The following is a 17,428-nucleotide window of genomic DNA, read 5'->3' on the forward strand; positions in this document are numbered from 1 at the left end:
CAGTGTTTTCAGGACAGGGCTGTCAGCTGTCACCTCTATCTAGTTCCCGAACATTCCATGACCCCAAAGGAAACGCCATCCCATCAACCATCACTCCCCAGCCCCCGGCCCTTGTGAGCTCCCTTCCCGTCCGTGGAGGAGCCTGGTCTGGCCGTGTCACACGCGTGGACTCACGCCCTGTGTGGCCTCGTGTGTCTGGTTGCCTCCCTGCGCACCGTGGGCTCCGGTCTGTCCCTGGGACAGCACATGGGGGCCTCGCTCTTCCTGGAGCCGGAGATGCTCCGGCGTGTGGGGGAAGCATCTGTAACGTTCTGCCGACGGACACTATTCCGGCTGCTGTGGACGGTGTTGTCCCGGACCTGGCTGTACGGGTTTTTCTGTGCATGTGTGTCTTCACCCTTCTCGTGTATACGTATAGGAGCAGAGCTGCTGGGCCATGTGATCACGATTGTTTCCCAAGGCGGCTGCCCCAGCCACCTCCCACCAGCAGGGTGCCGGTGTTCCGATGTCTGCTGTCCCCAGATGCTGGCGAGTGCCCACTGTCTTGGCTGACAGCCATTGCAATGGGGGCACAGTGGTGTCCCTGCGAGTACCTTGCACCTGCGTCCTCGGCTCCACCCGTTTTGCTCTTCGTCAGCAGGAGGCTGAGTAAACAGTGCGACAGCTGTGCCCCGGAAACAACAGCGTGCACGAGTCTCGCCCAGGAGGTCGTTTCTGTCGCAGTTCTCAACGGGCAAAACCAAATTCGGCGTGAGGCATCAGGATGAGGGGCATCACGCTGGCAGCCAGCGATGGGGCTGTGACGGGTGCCGGGGGCTGGGCGCGAACATCAAGCTGTATTCCTGACACGTGCAGTGTGACGTCACACCTCGAGAAACGCACAGGTGCCACCATTTTATGTAAGTGGCTATTTGAGAACAAGCCCCCGAGCCACTGCCACTTCATCTCCAAACACGTGGACGTGTCTCCTGCGGAGTGACCAGCCTATGATCCAATCCCCCACCCGTGCCCAGATGGCCCTTGCTGTCCCCATGACACCTTAACTTCTCCCTCGTCACAAATGCAGGCTAGTCTGAGATCAGCTGAAGAATGGCCCTCGGAGACTGGCCCATATTCTCATCCTAGGCACCTGTGGAATCTACCTCAGCGGGAGTCTTGGTGGGTACAATGAAATTCAGATCACCCTGGGGCGCCGGGGTGGCTCAGTGTGTTAAAGCCTCTGCCTTCAGCTCAGGTCATGATCCCAGGGTCCTGGGATGGAGCCCTGCATCGGGCTCTCTGCTGAGCCGGGGGCCTGCTTCCCCCTCTCTCTGCCTGCCTCTCTGCCTGCTTGTGATCTCTGTCTGTCAAATAAATAAATAAAATCTTTAATAAATAAATAAATAAATAATTCAGATCACCCGATGAGGAAACTGTCCTAGCAGGCCCCAAGTACTGTCACAAGTGTCTTTATAAGAGAGAAACACAGGGAGATTTGACACGGACACCACGTGACCATGGAGGCCGGGACCAGAGGAGTGCAGCCACAGTCGAGGGGTGCCTGGAGCCCCCGAAGCTGGAGGTGGCGGGAATGACCCTGCGCCTGGAGCTTCTAGTGGGAGCATGGCCGGGCAAGCCCTTGATTTCAGCGGACACCGAGGTTGGGTGCCTGCCGGGTTGGTTTCCAGAAATGGAAGAATACGTTCCTGTTGTTGAAGGCACTAGGTGTGTGGTAATTCAGTTTTGTGTTCTTTTTTTAAGATTTACTTATATATTTTTAGAGAGAGAGAGCAGGCCGGGGGAGAGAGAGATCTCAAGCAGACTCCACACGGAGCGGGGCCTCGTTCGACGTGGGGCTCGATCTCACGACCCTGAGATCACAACCTGAGCGGAAAGCGACCATGCCACCCAGGCGCCCCGGTTTGTGTGGCTGACTACAGGCAATCCCAGGGATCCGACAGCCTCTCCTTCCCGCTAGAGGTCCTTGGCTTTCTCGACACGGGCCCGGCCCAGGTTCGTGGGAACATCTCTGGGCAAGAATTGGACCAAACGTTTTGGGTGAGAACCCGAGGGAAGCAAACGGCTCCTGCAACACGGTGTCCTCCGAACCCCATCCTCTGACGCTCGGTGTCCTCCGAACCCCATCCTCTGACGCTCGGTGTCCTCCGAACCCCATCCTCTGACGCTCTGCTTCCCGTGCAGTCATACCTCTGTCCACCAGTTTTGTGTGTTCTTCCCATTTTTCTTGCTTACGTTTTACAAGGAAACGTGATCTCACCATGAGGAGTGGAACACCAGAGCCGTGCACTGACTTAAGCCGTAACAGGAGACGCGGCGAGGAGAGAGCCGTGGGACAGACCCTCAGACCACAGCTTCGCGGGCAGAGAGCTGAGGCGGCAGTCAGAACCAGGCAGGTGCGGAGTGACACCTGCCACGGTTGAGCGGGAGCAGAAAGAGTAACTTCCTCACTCCTTGTTCCCAGAACCCAGCCCTTGGGGAAATACCAGTTGAGGGCATCTGATGTCCCAAAGAACAGAAGAGGGAACGGAGACCATTCAGCCCTGGTTCCTGGCTCTCTGGGGGCAGGGGGGTGTCAAGGGGGTTGTCTCTAGGTCTTGGGAGACCGGCTCCAACTGATTCAGCCCCCAGGCCAGGCAGGCACTCCCAGGTGTGAGTCAGATCTGAGGCCGAGGCCCCCAGGGCATCTTGGAGTGGGCTGGGGCAGGTTCGTGAGGACGCTGCCGTCTGTTGAAGACATTCCCAGCCGGTGGAATCATAACGCGCAAGCCCGCGTGGGCAGCTGCGTCTGGAATGTGCTGTCAAGAGGCCCCGGGCCCAGGAGGCTGGCCCTCCCAGAGCACAGGTCCAGCTTCTACTCTGGGCTGATGCGGTAACCAAGTTTCAGTATCTGAGGGCAGGCGGCAGCATGAGCCCTGGTCCCTGAGGTCCGCCATGGTCTGGCCAGAGGGCCTCTCTAGCTCTGTCTCTGCTTCCTGTCCCTAACTCCGACTCTGCTCAAGTTCCTCCAGCTGCCCACACCTGACTCTGCCTCAGGGCCTTTGCACTTGCTGGGAACGCTGCCTGGAACACAGCTACCCCAGAGTGGTCTTCCCGTCCTTCCCATGCCCGCGGATGCGCCCTTCCTGGCCTCGGTCTCCCCAGTGCCCTCCTGGTCTGATTCTCACGCCGGAGTGGGGTCGCTCTCAAGGCGGGGGCTGGGAAGCTCCAGGCTCCGCGGATTATCTCATCCCATTCGTCATCCATTCAAACCGGGAGGTTTGTGCGCTCTAGGTGCCCGCCGGAGTCTGGGAGCTGACTGGGGGGGAGCCTGAGCCTGCAGGGAGTGGCCGAGGGCGATGCCCCTGGTTTGGGGCCCTCCTGGATACGCAGCTCCCGCCCCACGGTCGACACTGGGGCACTGAAAATCGCAACAGGAATCGCTGCCGAAATTGCAGAACGCCGTCCTAATAATGCGGCGACCATTGCTCCGAAACACACACACCCGAGACACACACACACACACACCCCGAGACACACACACACACACACACCCCGAGACACACACACACGCAAGACACACACACACACACACCCCGAGACACACACACACCCGAGACACACACACACACACACACACACACACACCCCGAGACACACACACACACCCTGAGACACACACACACACACCCCGAGACACACACACACACACACACCCCGAGACACACACACACACACCCGAGACACACACACACACGCGAGACACACACACACACACACCCCGAGACACACACACACACACACACCCCGAGACACACACACACGCAAGACACACACACACACACACCCCGAGACACACACACACCCGAGACACACACACACACACACACACACCCCGAGACACACACACACACCCTGAGACACACACACACACACCCCGAGACACACACACACACACACCCCGAGACACACACACACACACCCGAGACACACACACACACACGCGAGACACACACACACACACACACCCGAGACACACACACACACACACACCCCGAGACACACACACACACGCGAGACACACACACACACCCGAGACACACACACACACACACACCCGAGACACACACACACACGCGAGACACACACACACACACACACACACCCGAGACACACACACACACACACACCCGAGACACACACACACACGCGAGACACACACACACACACACACACCCGAGACACACACACACACCTGAGACACACACACCCCTCCGAGTCACGCAGGTACCCAAGCAACGGCTTCGTCCCGCCCCTCCATGGCAGAGGGAAGAGCCAATTAGAGGGCTCCTTCGGCGCATGCCTCCGAGCCTCCGGAGCCCCGCTTCTCCCTGGGAATTGTGGTTCCGGCAGCCTTCTCCCGCCGCGCGGTCCCTTCGCAGCCGCCGTAGGAGGCAGAACTACAACTCCCGGCAGGCGCGGGCGGCGCAGGCGCAGTGCATGCGGCGCGGGCGACGCGTTGGGCGGTGTGCGGCATGTCGGCGCTGCGCTGGGGCTACGGCGCGTCCGGTCTCCGGAGAGCCCTGTGGCCCGCGGGCTGCCCCGGCCCCATGGCCGAGGAAGGTAACGCGGGGGAGGCCCGGGAGCGAAGCCGCGGCCGCCGCCACTGCCCCGTCCCCCCGCGGCCGTGACCTTCGGCTTCTAGGCCGTCGGGACCCAGCCACCCCCTACCCTTGCCGCTTGCCCTGTGGGGTTCTGGTTTTGGGGACTCCGCTTTCACCCGCCCTTGGGCCACCGTGCGGACGGGGGTCGGCAGAGCGCTTTGACTTGGGGTCCTGTTTCTTTTGGAGTCCCTGGACTCCTGGTTTGGGATTTAGGGCCCGTGACCTTTGAACTCCCTGCACCTGTAGTTGGAGGAGCCCGTTGTCTTGGGGCCCACGGCCAGATTTGCCCTGCGGTCCCCTTCACCTTCGCCCTCTTGGTTTCTTGGCGGTGCGAGGCCGTGACCGCTGACGGTTTCCACTGCGCTTAGGGCTCTTTTGCCCCCCGGATCCTGGGTTTCCTTCCGTTCGAGGACCTCCCAGCGCCCCCCAGGCGGCGGGCTTCCTTCTGCCGCCCCCAGCCTCTCTTTGTCCCCCGCAGGGGCCTTCAGTGCTGTCTGGGGCAGCAGAAGGAGCTCCTCGGCTCGTCCTTGTGAGCAAGACCGCCGGAAGGACTGGGGCCACGCGGAGCTGCTGGAGGGTGAGCCCAGACCCCCAAGGCTTGGCGCCTGAAGCCCCTCCCCACTGCCCCCTGCATGGGCCACGCGGCCGGGGTTGCCTCCCCAGCTCCTCCCCCTGAGCCCCTGAGAAGGGACGGGCCTGCTGTAGGATAGAGCAACTGACGTCCTCCGGTGAGGAAGATGCCAAGAGGCTCCCTTAGGGTTCCCCTACCCCAAACCCAGCAGGCGCCCCTGCTTTCCAGGTAAGATAGCTGAGGCCCAAAATTGAGGCTGGAGAGGCTGGGCCAAGGCTGTTCACGCAGAGCGGGGATTCGATCCCTGAACCGACCCATGCACCTGGGCCTGGCTTCCTGGGCTTGGGCACCTGCAGGGCCCCAGTCGGGGTCCTCCCATCCTCACAACCTGGGAAGGACAGTGCAGTCCCGGGGCCTGGGGGCTCAGCGGGTGAAGCCTCTGCCTTCGGCTCAGGTCATGATCCCAGAGTCCTGGGATCGAGCCCCGCATCGGGCTCTCTGCTCCGCGGGGAGCCTGCCTCCCCCCCCCCCCCTGCCTGCCTCTGCCTGCTTGTGATCTCTGTCTGTCGAATAAATAAATAAAAAATCTTAAAAAAAAAAATAAAATAAAAAGGACAGTGCAGTCCTGGCACCTCCAGAGGGAGGGAGCATGTGTCTCCCAGACCATGGCTAGCACGTCCCGCTTCCCCTCCAGCAGCCGGGGTGGGGTGGGGGAGCCTCTAAACAGGAAGACTTTATTTCCGGAAATTCCAGACACGCAGACGGGAGTACCGCCGTTGGCAACTTTCTCACCCACCACCTAATTATTGTAAAGCAAAGCCCAGGTGCCGTTATCGTAGGAAGGTTCTGGGACCCTGAGTCACATTATTTCATTCTCCAGTCTTAAACTCTCAACTTTCCTTTCACATGGACTAGACCCCTCGCCCCCACCCCCCCGAGGGCACAGATCCTTGTGGCCTTTCCTGCCTTCGCAGCCAGAAGGAGCTCTGGCCACCAGGTCGGCTCTGATGTTGTCGCCTCCGGGAGAAAGCCCGTGCCGATGGCCCTGCTCCAGGGTGGGGGTCTCCACGTGCGTACTCTGAAATTCCTGTCTGCGTGTTGGTGCGCTCTTAAGGACCAAAGTCACACTGTCTTTCCACTGTATCTCAGCAAACTTCTGTTGAGCCCCTGCTGAGTGAGGCCAGCTCTCCTGTCAGCTGGCGTCCAGTGGGAGGGGCACGGGCAGGTCCAGTCTCTCGGAAGTAATATTTGCAAAGTTCCCGTGTAACCCTGAGATCAGGACTCCGGCGCTCACGTAGTTACCTGCAGACACACACGTCTGCCCCCGGCCGGTGAGCCAGTGACAGGCTGTCCTGTTTCACGCACGCTGTAAGCAAGTGTCCCTTCCGGGGGTATGTTTAGTGCCACATGGTGGTTGTTTTTCATTTAAATCTGAATTTGTTTTTTAGAGGGAGGGCTCAGGAGCGGTGGGGAGGGGCAGAGAGAGAAAGAGCACGTCTCAAGCAGGCTCCATGCTGAGCACAGCTCCTGTGATTTGGGGCTCAGTCTCACGACCACGACCCTAACCCTAACTGAGCCGAAATCAAGAGTCAGACTCTGAACTCACTGAGCCAGCGAGGTGCCCCTTTTGTTCATTTTTGGACTTTTGTTGGTGATTTTCCTGTTTAAAATGGCCCCAAGTGTAGTGGTGCTTTCTAGTGTTCTAAGCTGTATGTGGTTGTGCAGGAGTGAGTTGCAGTGTTGTTGGCCGTGGGCTCAGTGTTAATGACTCAACACATATGTGAAATGAGATGTCTCAAGCAGAAAGACCTCGAACAGGGTCGTGCGGTGGTCTGCTGGGGACCCCGTGATCTGTAAAGTCAGCGTGGCACAGGGCTAGCCGCTGAACCGTGGCTCCGAGGAAACTCAGGGCCACCTCGTCCCCTACCACATACCCACACCCATCAGGAATAGTGTGTGCAAAGGCCCTGAGGTCACAGTGGCTGTCTGGAGTGATCAGCATGCGGGGGAGTGAGAGGGGAGGGCAGGGGGCATCCGGCTCCCGGAAGATCGTGAAGGCAGAGGCATACCCCTGAGGGTGTGCTGACAGAGAGGCTGTGGAGGGAGAGGGGCCCAGATGACTCTCCGGCTGGGCACCTGCAAGGACAGTGCTGCCAGTGACAGATGTGGAGGAGCAGCCTTTGGGGGGGACACCGGGAGCCTGCAGACACAGGTGCTGAGCAGGTGTTTCGGGGGGGTGTGTGTGCCTGAAAATGGGCGGGCGCAGGTTGTCATCAAGTCCATGAAGCCGAAGCTTCAAGAGCCGGTGAGACCAGCCCCTCCCAGCAGAGCAGGGTCTGGGGGGACTGGGGCTGGAGTAGGGGTTCCCCTGCCATCCTTGCTCTTTGCCCCCACAGTGCTTGAGGCGCGGGTGCGGCAGCTGCAGGCCGAGGGTGTGTCGGAGGTGACCGTGAAGAGGGTCGGCGTGGCTAGGCGACTGCCAGCATCCCGCGGCCTCCAGTCCCCTGGGAAGGCCCGGACAGGGCCCAAGGGCCCCGCCGCGGACCTCGGCGACCTCTGGGTCCAGAAGCTGAGCAAGGAGAAGTCTTCGATGCAGAAGCGGAAGCTGCAGCTGGAGGGGAAGCTGCAGCCGCAGGCCCAGGACCTGGATTGGGAGCATGAGCTGCGGGTGGTGCCCCGTCTGCTGGACGCCCAGCTGGCCGGCCGCCTGCAGCACTGGGAGCGCAGGCCTCCGCAGAGCCTCCAGGAGGGGCCGCTGGCGCAGCTGCTGCAGGAGGCCCCGCGGCGGCCGAGTCCCGAGGCGGAGCCGGCCCGCGAGGCCAGGGGCGCCGACATGCAGCTGGAGATCAAGCAGCAGAAGCTCTTGGCCTTCTTGGAGTGTTGCCTGCTCACGGGCCACCTCCCTCTCGCCCACCACGTGCTGGTCACCCACCACAGCCGGGCCCGGCAGCGGCGGCGGCTCACGCTGGCCATGTACAATGCCGTCATGCTCGGCTGGGCTCGCAAGGTGAGCGGTGGCCCCCGGGGGAGGTGTCTCCGCGGGGCCGAGGCCCGGGCGGCCCTTGGATGCCAGCCCGGCTCGGGCTGCTTGTTACCGTCTCGGCGGTTCCCTCAGGCTTGTCGAGCGGAGATCACGCGTGTCCCTCAGCGGAGATCTTGCAAAGAGCCATGGAAGGGGGGGGGCCCTGTGGGTGCTGCCGTGCGTCTCCTCCCGGACCGCTCGGCTGGGGCCTCGGCGCTTCCCGCGCCCCCTTCCTCGACACTGCGACTTTGACACTCTGGGTCCCGTGCCCGGAGCCGGAGGGTTAGCTTCGGCTGCCACACGCCTTCCTCCTTCAACACGGGCGCTCGTGGCCGCAGACTTCCTCCGGGCTCTGCTCTGGCCGGGCCCCGTGTCTCCACGTTCTCTTTGCTTTCCTGGTGCTGTTGTCTCTTCCGGTGGTTTGCCAGAGTGTTGTGTCCGTGCCCCTGCGACGGCCTGGCTGCCCCGCCTCCTCCGTGCCCCTGGGAGGGCCTGGCTGCCCCGCCTCCTCCCTCCCCCACGCCTGCGGCCCGGTTTCCCGGCCAGCAGGAACCGTGCAGGCCCACGAAGGAGACGGTCCTGTGAAGACGGAGGTGTGGGCGCGGCGAGCCGGTAGGGGTGGGTGGGTGGAGGAGGAGGTCGGCTGCTGGTGGACGTGCCCTGCCTCCCGCACGGACTGGGCGGCATGCCCAGGCGCCCCGGGCTCCCATAGGTCTGCGTTGCTCTGTGACATGCCACGGGGCTGCCCGGCGTGCGTGCGTGCCTGTTGCAGGTGGTTTCTGGCCCCCACTCATCCCCTGGAAGCGCGCTAGGCTAAGGGAGTTAGTGAAGACAGAAGAGCTGTGTTCTCCTGTCCAAGGTCACGAGGCTTCCAGGTCCCCCAGCAAAGATCCGTTACAGTGGGACATTCCTGCCAGGAGCCCATGCGTCAGCTTCCTGGTCCCTGGGACAGACGCCGGCATCTGGCGGCTTCAAGCACTAGGGATTTACTTTCACTCCCAGATCCAAGTGGGGCAGGGCTGCCCCCATTCCTGAGGCTCTGGGGAGGGGCCTTCCGGCCTGTCCCAGCTCCTGGGGACGCCTGTGATCCTGGGCCTGTTCCCGCGTCCTTCCAGTGTCTGCTTCCGCGGTCACGCAGACACCTAACCAGCGAGACGCTTAGGCAGGTGGCCTCATCTCAACTGGTCGTGTCAGCATAGGCCCTGTTTCCCGGTACAGCCCCTGTTCTGATCTGCGTAGATGTGAATTTGGGGGTGTTGCTAGTCAGGCCGCTGCAGGCCCTGATCTGCCTTGTATGCCGATGTCACGGCTGTCACTGGCTTCGTGAGTCATGGCGTCCAGACGGTCCGTGTTGAGATGGGGCTTGGCTGTCACCCAGACTCAGGTCTGAGTCCCGTTTCTGCCTCGTGTGCGCTGTGTGGCCCGCACTGCTTGCTCTTCTGATCCTTGGTCTCCCCATCTGTAAAGCAAGGAGCCCTGCTGCATTCTCAGGAAGACCGAGGGACCGGATTTAGGGGTCTGACTACCACCTGCGTTTAGGACAAGGGCAAGAGAACACGTGAACTTCAGATGTGCGTGTTTTCGTGTCGAGGATGCTACTGAGATTCTGTCCACACCGGGTGGACGTGCTTATTCTAGACCGGCGCTGTCCGGTAGAACTTTCTGGTCTGCACCAGCCACATGTGGCCCCGGAGCCCTTAAAGGGCTGAGGACCCACTGAGCGACCATGTGTGTCTGGGGACCGCGAGGAGGGCAGCCCTCACAGGGTCGTTCGGACTCGCATCTCGGGGCCCCGTGGCTGGCATTGTGCCCCCGACGACGTGACAGCGGGCCTCAGAGGAGGGCAGCAGGACCGTGGGCGGAAGAGGGCCGGAGGATCGCCTTCTGGAAGGGCTCCGTGGCGGGGCTGCCAAACCCTGGGGGGCAGGGGAGTTAGCCACCGCTCGGACACACGTGGAGGCAGGCCGTGTGCCCGTGTCCGCGGAGTCGGGGGAATGGAGAGCCACAGCGCGCGCACAGGGAGGCTCTGGACGTGGGTGTGCTGAGCCGGGAGCGGGCGGACGCAGAGAGAACAGGAAGTTGGTGGGTGCAGGGCAGCTTCTCTGTAGATCCAGCCTCTCGTAGCGAGACTGAAGTCATGCCCGTGCAGGAGATGGAACACGGCCCCTAGGACCCCAACCCCACCGCGGTCTCCCTGCGCGCTGGCGCTGTGTCCCGGGACTGCACGGGGATGTCCTGGCCAGTGAGCCTTTTCCTGCCTGACTTGCTGGCTGTAGAGAGTGGTCTCGAGGGGCGGGCCAGCCACTTCCAGACCCTCACCCCAACTTGGTCTCCCCAGGGCTCCTTCAAAGAGCTGGTGTACGTGTTCTTTATGGTGAAAGATGCTGGCCTCACCCCAGACCTGCTGTCCTACGCGGCTGCCCTGCAGTGCCTGGGACGCCTGGACCAGAACCCCAGCACCATCCAGAGGTGCGTGGGCGGCAGAGTCCTTGCGGGGCCTGGACCCCCTCCTGCAGTCCCGTGGCCACCTGGTGTTGAGCCTCGTCCCTCGGGTCTGTGCCCACCGTGTGCCCCTGCAGGTGTCTGGACCAGATGGCCCAGGACGGGCTGCAGCCACAGGAGCTCTTCAGCGGTGTGCCACTGTCCCCAGAGGAGCAGGCCGTGGTCCTGAGGGCCGTGCGCAAGGCCCAGCCCGCGTTCAGCCCGCCGCCACCACCGCCGCGGCCCCCGCCCCAGGTCAACACCTCGCCACTGCTTAGGGAGATCTATGCTAAGGTGAGCAGACCCTGACGCCGACAGGCGGGGCGCCGTGTCGTGGGGGGGTTGAGCCAGGGCTGTCCTTGGGGGGTCTCCCGGGGGCCTCGGCCTCTCCCTCCCTTATTCTCAGCGCCACCTGGATCCCAGCGCTGCCCTCGCTGCTCCTCAGGGGCCAGACAAGCCAGACTTGGCAACTCCTGGCCCTCAGCAAGGTCCTGACCCGGCCCTGCCGGTGTAGGTTTCCTTCCCGGAGGTGCCGTTCCAGGTAGAGCCAGCGGTCAGCGTCCTGAGCCCGGGCGGCTGAGAGCAGCAGGCGGTCCGCGGGGCTCCGTCTGCTCGGGTCTGAGCCCTGCGGCTCTGTTCGTGACTATCCGTGTGTCTGTCTGCGCTGTTCTCACGGATCTATTTCTGGATGGTCACACGTTCCCACGGCCCCAGGTTTAAAGAGAAAACGTACATCCGGGACTCGAACCTTGTGTTCCCAGGCTGTCCCGGCCCCCGCGCAAGGCGGCTGGCCAGTGCTGGGCACTCAGAGCCGCACAGCTGTCCCATGCAGCCTCGTGCTCGAGCAGTTGTCAGGTGGGGTCCTGCCGGGCCCCAGGCCTCCCCTCCCTGCCTGCCCTTCTGCCCCTACAGGAAGGCCCCGTGTCCTACCCGAAGTTGCACCTGCCCCTGCGGAAGCTGCGGAACCTTTTCCAGCAGCAGCTGCGCGTGGAGATGGCCACCACCGTGGCTGTTGAGTCCGTGGAGCAGGCCCGGGTGCCGACGGAGGAGGTCCTGCGGGCGGTGAGGAGCTCGGCAGGGTCACAGCCCCGGGGCAGGGCGGGGGCGGGGGGGGCCAGCTGTCTGCGCCGCCCCTGGCCTCCCCAGAGCCAGGGGCGGTCGCGTGCCCACCCGGCGCTGCAGGGCCGATGCTGCTTCCGGGTGCCCGTAAGGTCGGGTCCCCTTGCTCCCAAGGGCCTGGAGGCCGTGGCAGTGACGCCTGCGTCCATGCCCCGCAGCGGAACACCCTGCAGCAGCTCCGTGCCGAGTGGGTGGAGGCCCTGTGCCTGGGGCTGCGGAACCTGAAGGCCAGTGAGGTCTGTGCTGCCCGCACCGGCCGCCCCACCGTCTTCCCGTTCCTGTGCGTGCTTCCGGAGAAGGAGCTCGCCGAGCTGCTGCTGCAGGTGCGGCCTGCGGACTGCGGGGCCGGGGTGCACGGGCAGGCGGGGGGCTGAGGGACCGGGCGGCTGGGGCTCACGGTGCCGCCCCCAGGCCCTGCAGGTGCTGCCGCCACAGGGGGAGTCCCTGCTGGCCCTGGCGCAGCAGCTGGGCATGCGCGTGTTTGGCCGCCACGCGGTGCGGAGGCAGCAGCGAAGCAGCCGGCTGCAGGCACTTCAGGAGCGCTACTACCAGTACGTGCGCCTGCTGGCCTCCGACACCCAGGTGAGCCTGGGCGGGGGTCCCTGCCGGGGTGGGGTTGGGGGGCTGCCGGCGTGTCCCCAGGGGCAGACACCGAGGCATGGTGTGCAGGTCCCTGCCCCAACCGGGGCAGCTGGGTTTGCCCGCCCCCCGGGCCCTGGCACTTTCTGATTGGCTCCTGTGCTCGCGCCGGCTGGGGGGTCGGTCTGTCCTGGGCCCGCACCGCAGTCCCTGAGACACTCTCCACCCCAGGTGGAGGCGCCCCAGCTGCCACGGCAGTACTGGGAGGCGCTGGGGCCGCCGGAGGCCCCCCACGAGCAGCCTTGGCCCTTGTCTGTGCTGGTGCAGCTGGGCAAGAAGCTGGCCGAGATGCTGGTCGAGGCCGTGCGGATGCCTGGCAGCGTGGCCGCCCCGCAGGGCCCTGGCACGCTCATTCCTGTGCTCTACCACGTGTACTCCTTCCGCAGCTTCCGCCAGGTGTGTGGCTAGGGAGGGCGTGGGGGCCGCGGGGCCCTGGTGGGGTCCTCTGCCCGCTTGCGGCGTGTCCTCCAGGCTGAGGGGGCCTTGGGAGCCATCTCCGCCTGCCTCGCCCCCAGATTGGGATCCTGAAGCCACACCCGGCCTTCATTGAGCTGCTGGCGACGGCTGCAGAGCACACGCTGACCTTCGAGGCGGCCGAGGTGCCCATGCTGTGCCCACCGCTGCCCTGGACGTCACCGCACACGGGTGCTTTCCTCCTGAGCCCCACCAAGCTCATGCGCTCTCTGGAGGGCACCGTGCAGCACCAGCGCCTGCTGGACAGCTGCCCGCCTGCCGACCTGCACGGTGCCCTGGACGCCCTCACCCAGCTAGGCAACTGCGCCTGGCGGGTCAACGGGCGCGTGCTGGACCTGGTGCTGGAGCTCTTCACCGCCAAGGGCTGCCCGCGTCTGGGGGTGCCGGCCCCGGCCTCCGAGGCACCCCGGCCGCCCGACGGCCGCCTGCCGCCCGGCGCCTCACCTGCCCAGAAGGCCGAGGTGCGGCGGGAGCTGGCCCGCTGCCTGAAGGTGGCCCGGGAGATGCACAGCCTGCGCTCCGACGCCCTGTACCGGCTGTCGCTGGCCCAGCACCTCCGGCACCGCGTCTTCTGGCTGCCGCACAACATGGACTTCCGTGGCCGCACCTACCCCTGCCCGCCCCACTTCCACCACCTGGGCAGTGACCTGGCGCGCGCCCTGCTGGAGTTTGCCCAGGGCCGTCCGCTCGGTGCCCGAGGCCTGGACTGGCTCAAGGTCCACCTGGTCAACCTCACGGGGCTCAAGAAGCGCGAGTCGCTGCAGGCGCGCCTGGCCTTCGCCGACGAGGTGATGAAGGACATCCTGGACTCTGCTGACCGGCCCATGACGGTAGGGGCGTGGAGGGCACTGGCCGGGGCCCTCGCTGCTTGCCTCTCCTTCTCCCTCGGCCTGTGCCGTGCGCTGGCCGCCCCGGCCCCTCCTTCCCAGCCCCTGGGCACGGGCTCCTGGCTCTGTCCTTTCTTTTTCCCTCTGTGGCTCTGCCACCTCCCGGCCCGGGCCAGCCCTTTTTCCAGACCCTTCCCCGTCCCGTGGCTGCTGGTGCAGGACGGCTCTGGTGTCGCCCTGCGTGCCCGTCACTCCTGTCGCCCCTGCCGTCCCGGGGGCTCTGTTTCGGCCTCCCAGCCCCAGCCAGCCTGGCCTGAGCCCCACTCCGCCCTCCCGCAGGGCCGCAAGTGGTGGATGGATGTGGACGAGCCCTGGCAAGCCCTGGCGTGCTGCATGGAGATCGCGCGGGCTGTGCGCGCCCCTGACCCCGCGGCCTACGTCTCTCACTTCCCGGTTCACCAGGTGAGCTGCTGGGGGCCCCGGCAAGGGGTGGGCCTGCCCCCGGGGGGCCGGGCTGGATGGTGGGGGCACGTAGTCTCTGCAGACCCTACTTTATTTGGGCTGGTGTTCCTGCGGGGGGGGCCCCAGTGGGTATGGCCAGCCCAGTGCTGGGACCCCGTATGGGCACGTTGCTCTGCCTTTCGGCAGTGGGGTCCTGTGCACTGGCAGTATGAGCAGTGCACCGGGGAACCCCGGAGCTGTGATTCCTTTCCTGGGGTCCCTCCTGCCGACCCTCACGGATCCCTCCCTCTCCGTCGGCCCAGGACGGCTCCTGTAACGGCCTACAGCACTACGCCGCCCTGGGCCGGGACAGCGTGGGGGCCGCCTCCGTCAACCTGCTGCCCTCAGATGTACCGCAGGATGTGTACAGTGGGGTGGCCGCACAGGTGGGACCCGCAGCCCCGCCGCCCCCCGTTCTCCTCTAAGCCCACGTGGGGTCTCTGTCCTGTGAATGCCTGGATTTGCAGATCCTGTGGGCTCTGAGTGGGCAGTCAGGGCGGGCTTCCTGGGGGAGGTGTCAGATGAGGAAACTGCCGGGGTCGGATCTCATGGTGGGGCTGCCGGGCCGGGTGGGAGACAGGGTCTGTCCACCTTCCCACTGACCCCCAGTGTCTGCCCAGGTGGAGGTGTTCCGCAAGCAGGACGCCAAACGGGGCGTGCGCGTGGCCCAAGTCCTTGAGGGTTTCATCAGCCGCAAGGTGGTCAAGCAGACGGTGATGACCGTGGTGTACGGGGTCACCCGCTACGGGGGCCGCCTGCAGATCGAGAGGCGCCTGCGGGAGCTCAGCGACTTCCCCCAGGTGCACAGCATCAGGCGCGCCGTGGCCCCCCAGCCCCCACCCCTGCCCCTGAACTGCTGGCTGCCAAGCAGCCCCAAGGAGGAAGATGGTTCTGTTGCCCCTCTGGGTCCCTCGGCAGGGGTGGGGAGGCCGCCCTGGCTCTGACCATCTCCCTACACCCCTGCAGGAGTTCGTGTGGGAGGCGTCCCACTATCTGGTACGCCAGGTGTTCAACAGCCTCCAGGAGATGTTCTCAGGCACCCGGGCCATCCAGGTGTGTGGCCCCAGCCCCTCCCCGCGCCCAGCAGGCTGCCCCCGGCTGGGCCCTGCTCTGAGCCCCTCCTGCCATGCATCCACAGCACTGGCTGACCGAGAGTGCCCGGCTCATTGCCCACACGGGCTCGGCCGTGCAGTGGGTCACACCCCTGGGCGTGCCCGTCATCCAGCCCTACCACCAGGACGCCAAGGTGTTGGTACGTGCGTCCCCCCCCCCCGGCCCCCACACTGCCTCAGGGTGGGACGCCTGACCCTCCCCCCCCAAACCCTGCAGATTGCCGGTGGCATGCAGAGCCTCACGTTCAGCCAGAGCGGGGACACCAGCCAGTGAGTGCCGGCGGGGGTGCTGGGCCGGGTGGGGGCCGTGGGGGCCAGGCCAGGGTGTCTGCCTGAGCCCTTTCCCCTCCCCAGGAAGCCTAACACACTGAAGCAGAAGAACGGCTTCCCCCCCAACTTCATCCACTCGCTGGACTCGTCCCACATGATGCTCACGGCCCTCCACTGCTACAGGTGGGCCCTGCGTCGGGGCCGCGCGCCTTCCGCCCCGCTCTGCTTGTCGTCTCTTGCGTGCAGGCCCTGTTCAGGGTTTGGGGGATGCAGGGGGGGCCCAGAGTGGCAAAGGCAGGTTGGGGGGCCAGGGTGGAGGTCTACAGCAGGTGAGGACCGTGGGGGTTGTTGGAGCTGCTGCCCAAAAAAGGACTATGCGAGCACGTGCAAAGGCCCTGAGGCAGTGTGGTGTGCGTGATGGTGAAGCTGCTGGCTTGGCCCAGGAGGGAAGGGTGGTTGCTCTGAGAAGTGCCTGTAGCCCCGTCCAGGGGAGTACCGGCAGCGTAGCGTGTTGGGGGGCGGCCTCAGGCTGAGGCATAGGCGTCTGCGTATGTCCCGAGTCCCTCGGGTGTAGCTAAGCGTGGCCATAGGGCAGGTGTGTGGCTAGTTGTCTTAGGAGGGAGCCAGGGTTCAGGGATAAGTTCTGTTTCTGTCCACTCCCTGTCAGACCACAGGAGCCCTGTAGTCGGGGGGAGGGGGCAGTACCAGCAGCAGCGGCTAGGGACAGGTGGAGGGAATGACATGGGACCAAGAGTTTTCTCCCTAGAGGAGACCTTTCCGCCCCTGTGCCAAGCATGACACAACACAGGGGCTGGGACACATCGGCGGCGAGGGGTTGGGGTGAGTATGGGAAGGAACAGGTTGGGGAGTGGACCAGGAAGGGCTGCGCTCCTCACAGGAGATCTTACTCCTCGGCAGGAAAGGCCTGACCTTTGTGTCTGTGCATGACTGCTTCTGGACCCACGCGGCTGATGTGGAGGTCATGAACCAGGTGCCGCTGCCCACACGCGTCTCCCAGGGTGGCAGCAGGCGCCCCGATCCCATGGTCCTTGTCCTGCGGCACCTGCCCCTGTCCGCCTAGGGCAGCGATCATTTGAGGCTTGGGCAGCCCTGCCTCACCTGATCTGGCAGGCCCTGCCCTGCTTCTCCCACCGAAGGTCTTCGGTCTCCCCCCTCCCCAGGCCCTAGCTCCCCCCACCCCCGACACTCAGGTCCTAGGTCTCCCCTCCCCCCAGGTGTGCCGGGAGCAGTTTGTCAGTCTACACAGCCAGCCCATCTTGCACAACCTGTCCCAGTTCCTGGTGAAGCAGTACTGTTCCAGCACCAGGTGAACTACACCCCCCCCCGACTCTGGTGCGGCTGGGACCACCCCTCCCTGCCTTGCTCGGCCTCACGTCACGCCCCCCAACACCCTCAGGCTCGGGTCCCCCCAGCACTCCAAGAACCTGTGGATGGGCAAGCTGCAGGACACGCTGAAGTCGGTGCCGGAGACAGGTGGGGGCAGGGACCGCCTGCTCGCGTGCTGGGCGTGGGGTACCCCCGCGGTCCTGCCCCATGGTGTCTGCTCTGCTCTGCAGGGGCCTTGGACCTGGAGCAGGTGAAGCACTCCACTTACTTCTTCAGCTGACACGGTGGTCCCCAGGCGAGGTCCCCAGCTGCTGTCCCCAGCCTGGCACCACACAGGCTGCCTGCCCCGTGCCATAGTGTAAATAAAGCCCTGTTGTCACCCGCGGGATCGAGGGATCGAGCGTCTTCCGCCGGCCCCGGTGCGC

General features: G+C 64.5%; 2 protein-coding genes across 2 annotated transcripts in view; one reads left to right on the forward strand and one right to left on the reverse strand.

The window, feature by feature from the left end:
* The window catches only part of BSG (basigin (Ok blood group)), a 61,153-nt gene that overhangs the window by 11,286 nt on the left and 32,439 nt on the right, over positions 1–17,428 (reverse strand). The gene's annotated exons all lie outside the window — the stretch shown is intronic.
* POLRMT (RNA polymerase mitochondrial) lies at positions 4,445–17,391 on the forward strand. Its single transcript, XM_082737838.1, has 21 exons — positions 4,445–4,599; positions 5,119–5,217; positions 7,608–8,218; positions 10,572–10,702; positions 10,813–11,008; positions 11,627–11,776; positions 11,992–12,156; positions 12,245–12,415; positions 12,644–12,868; positions 12,988–13,776; positions 14,113–14,235; positions 14,538–14,660; positions 14,895–15,074; positions 15,241–15,327; positions 15,413–15,526; positions 15,604–15,656; positions 15,741–15,839; positions 16,575–16,647; positions 16,892–16,983; positions 17,074–17,150; positions 17,234–17,391. Exons 1-21 carry the CDS (start codon positions 4,512–4,514, stop codon positions 17,281–17,283), a joined length of 3,696 nt encoding a protein of 1,231 aa, XP_082593964.1. The 5' UTR covers positions 4,445–4,511; the 3' UTR covers positions 17,284–17,391.

Source organism: Mustela nivalis (assembly GCF_964662115.1).
Source record: "Mustela nivalis genome assembly, chromosome: 1".
Taxonomy (NCBI): domain Eukaryota; kingdom Metazoa; phylum Chordata; class Mammalia; order Carnivora; family Mustelidae; genus Mustela; species Mustela nivalis.

Coding starts and splice junctions, on each gene's coding strand:
- POLRMT (XM_082737838.1), top strand. CDS start 4,512: ATGTCGGCGCTGCGCTGGGGCTACGGCGCGTCCGGTCTCCGGAGAGCC. Junction 12,869..12,987: donor CCTTCCGCAGCTTCCGCCAG/GTGTGTGGCTAG, acceptor CCTCGCCCCCAG/ATTGGGATCCTGAAGCCACA. Junction 14,236..14,537: donor CTCACTTCCCGGTTCACCAG/GTGAGCTGCTGG, acceptor CCGTCGGCCCAG/GACGGCTCCTGTAACGGCCT.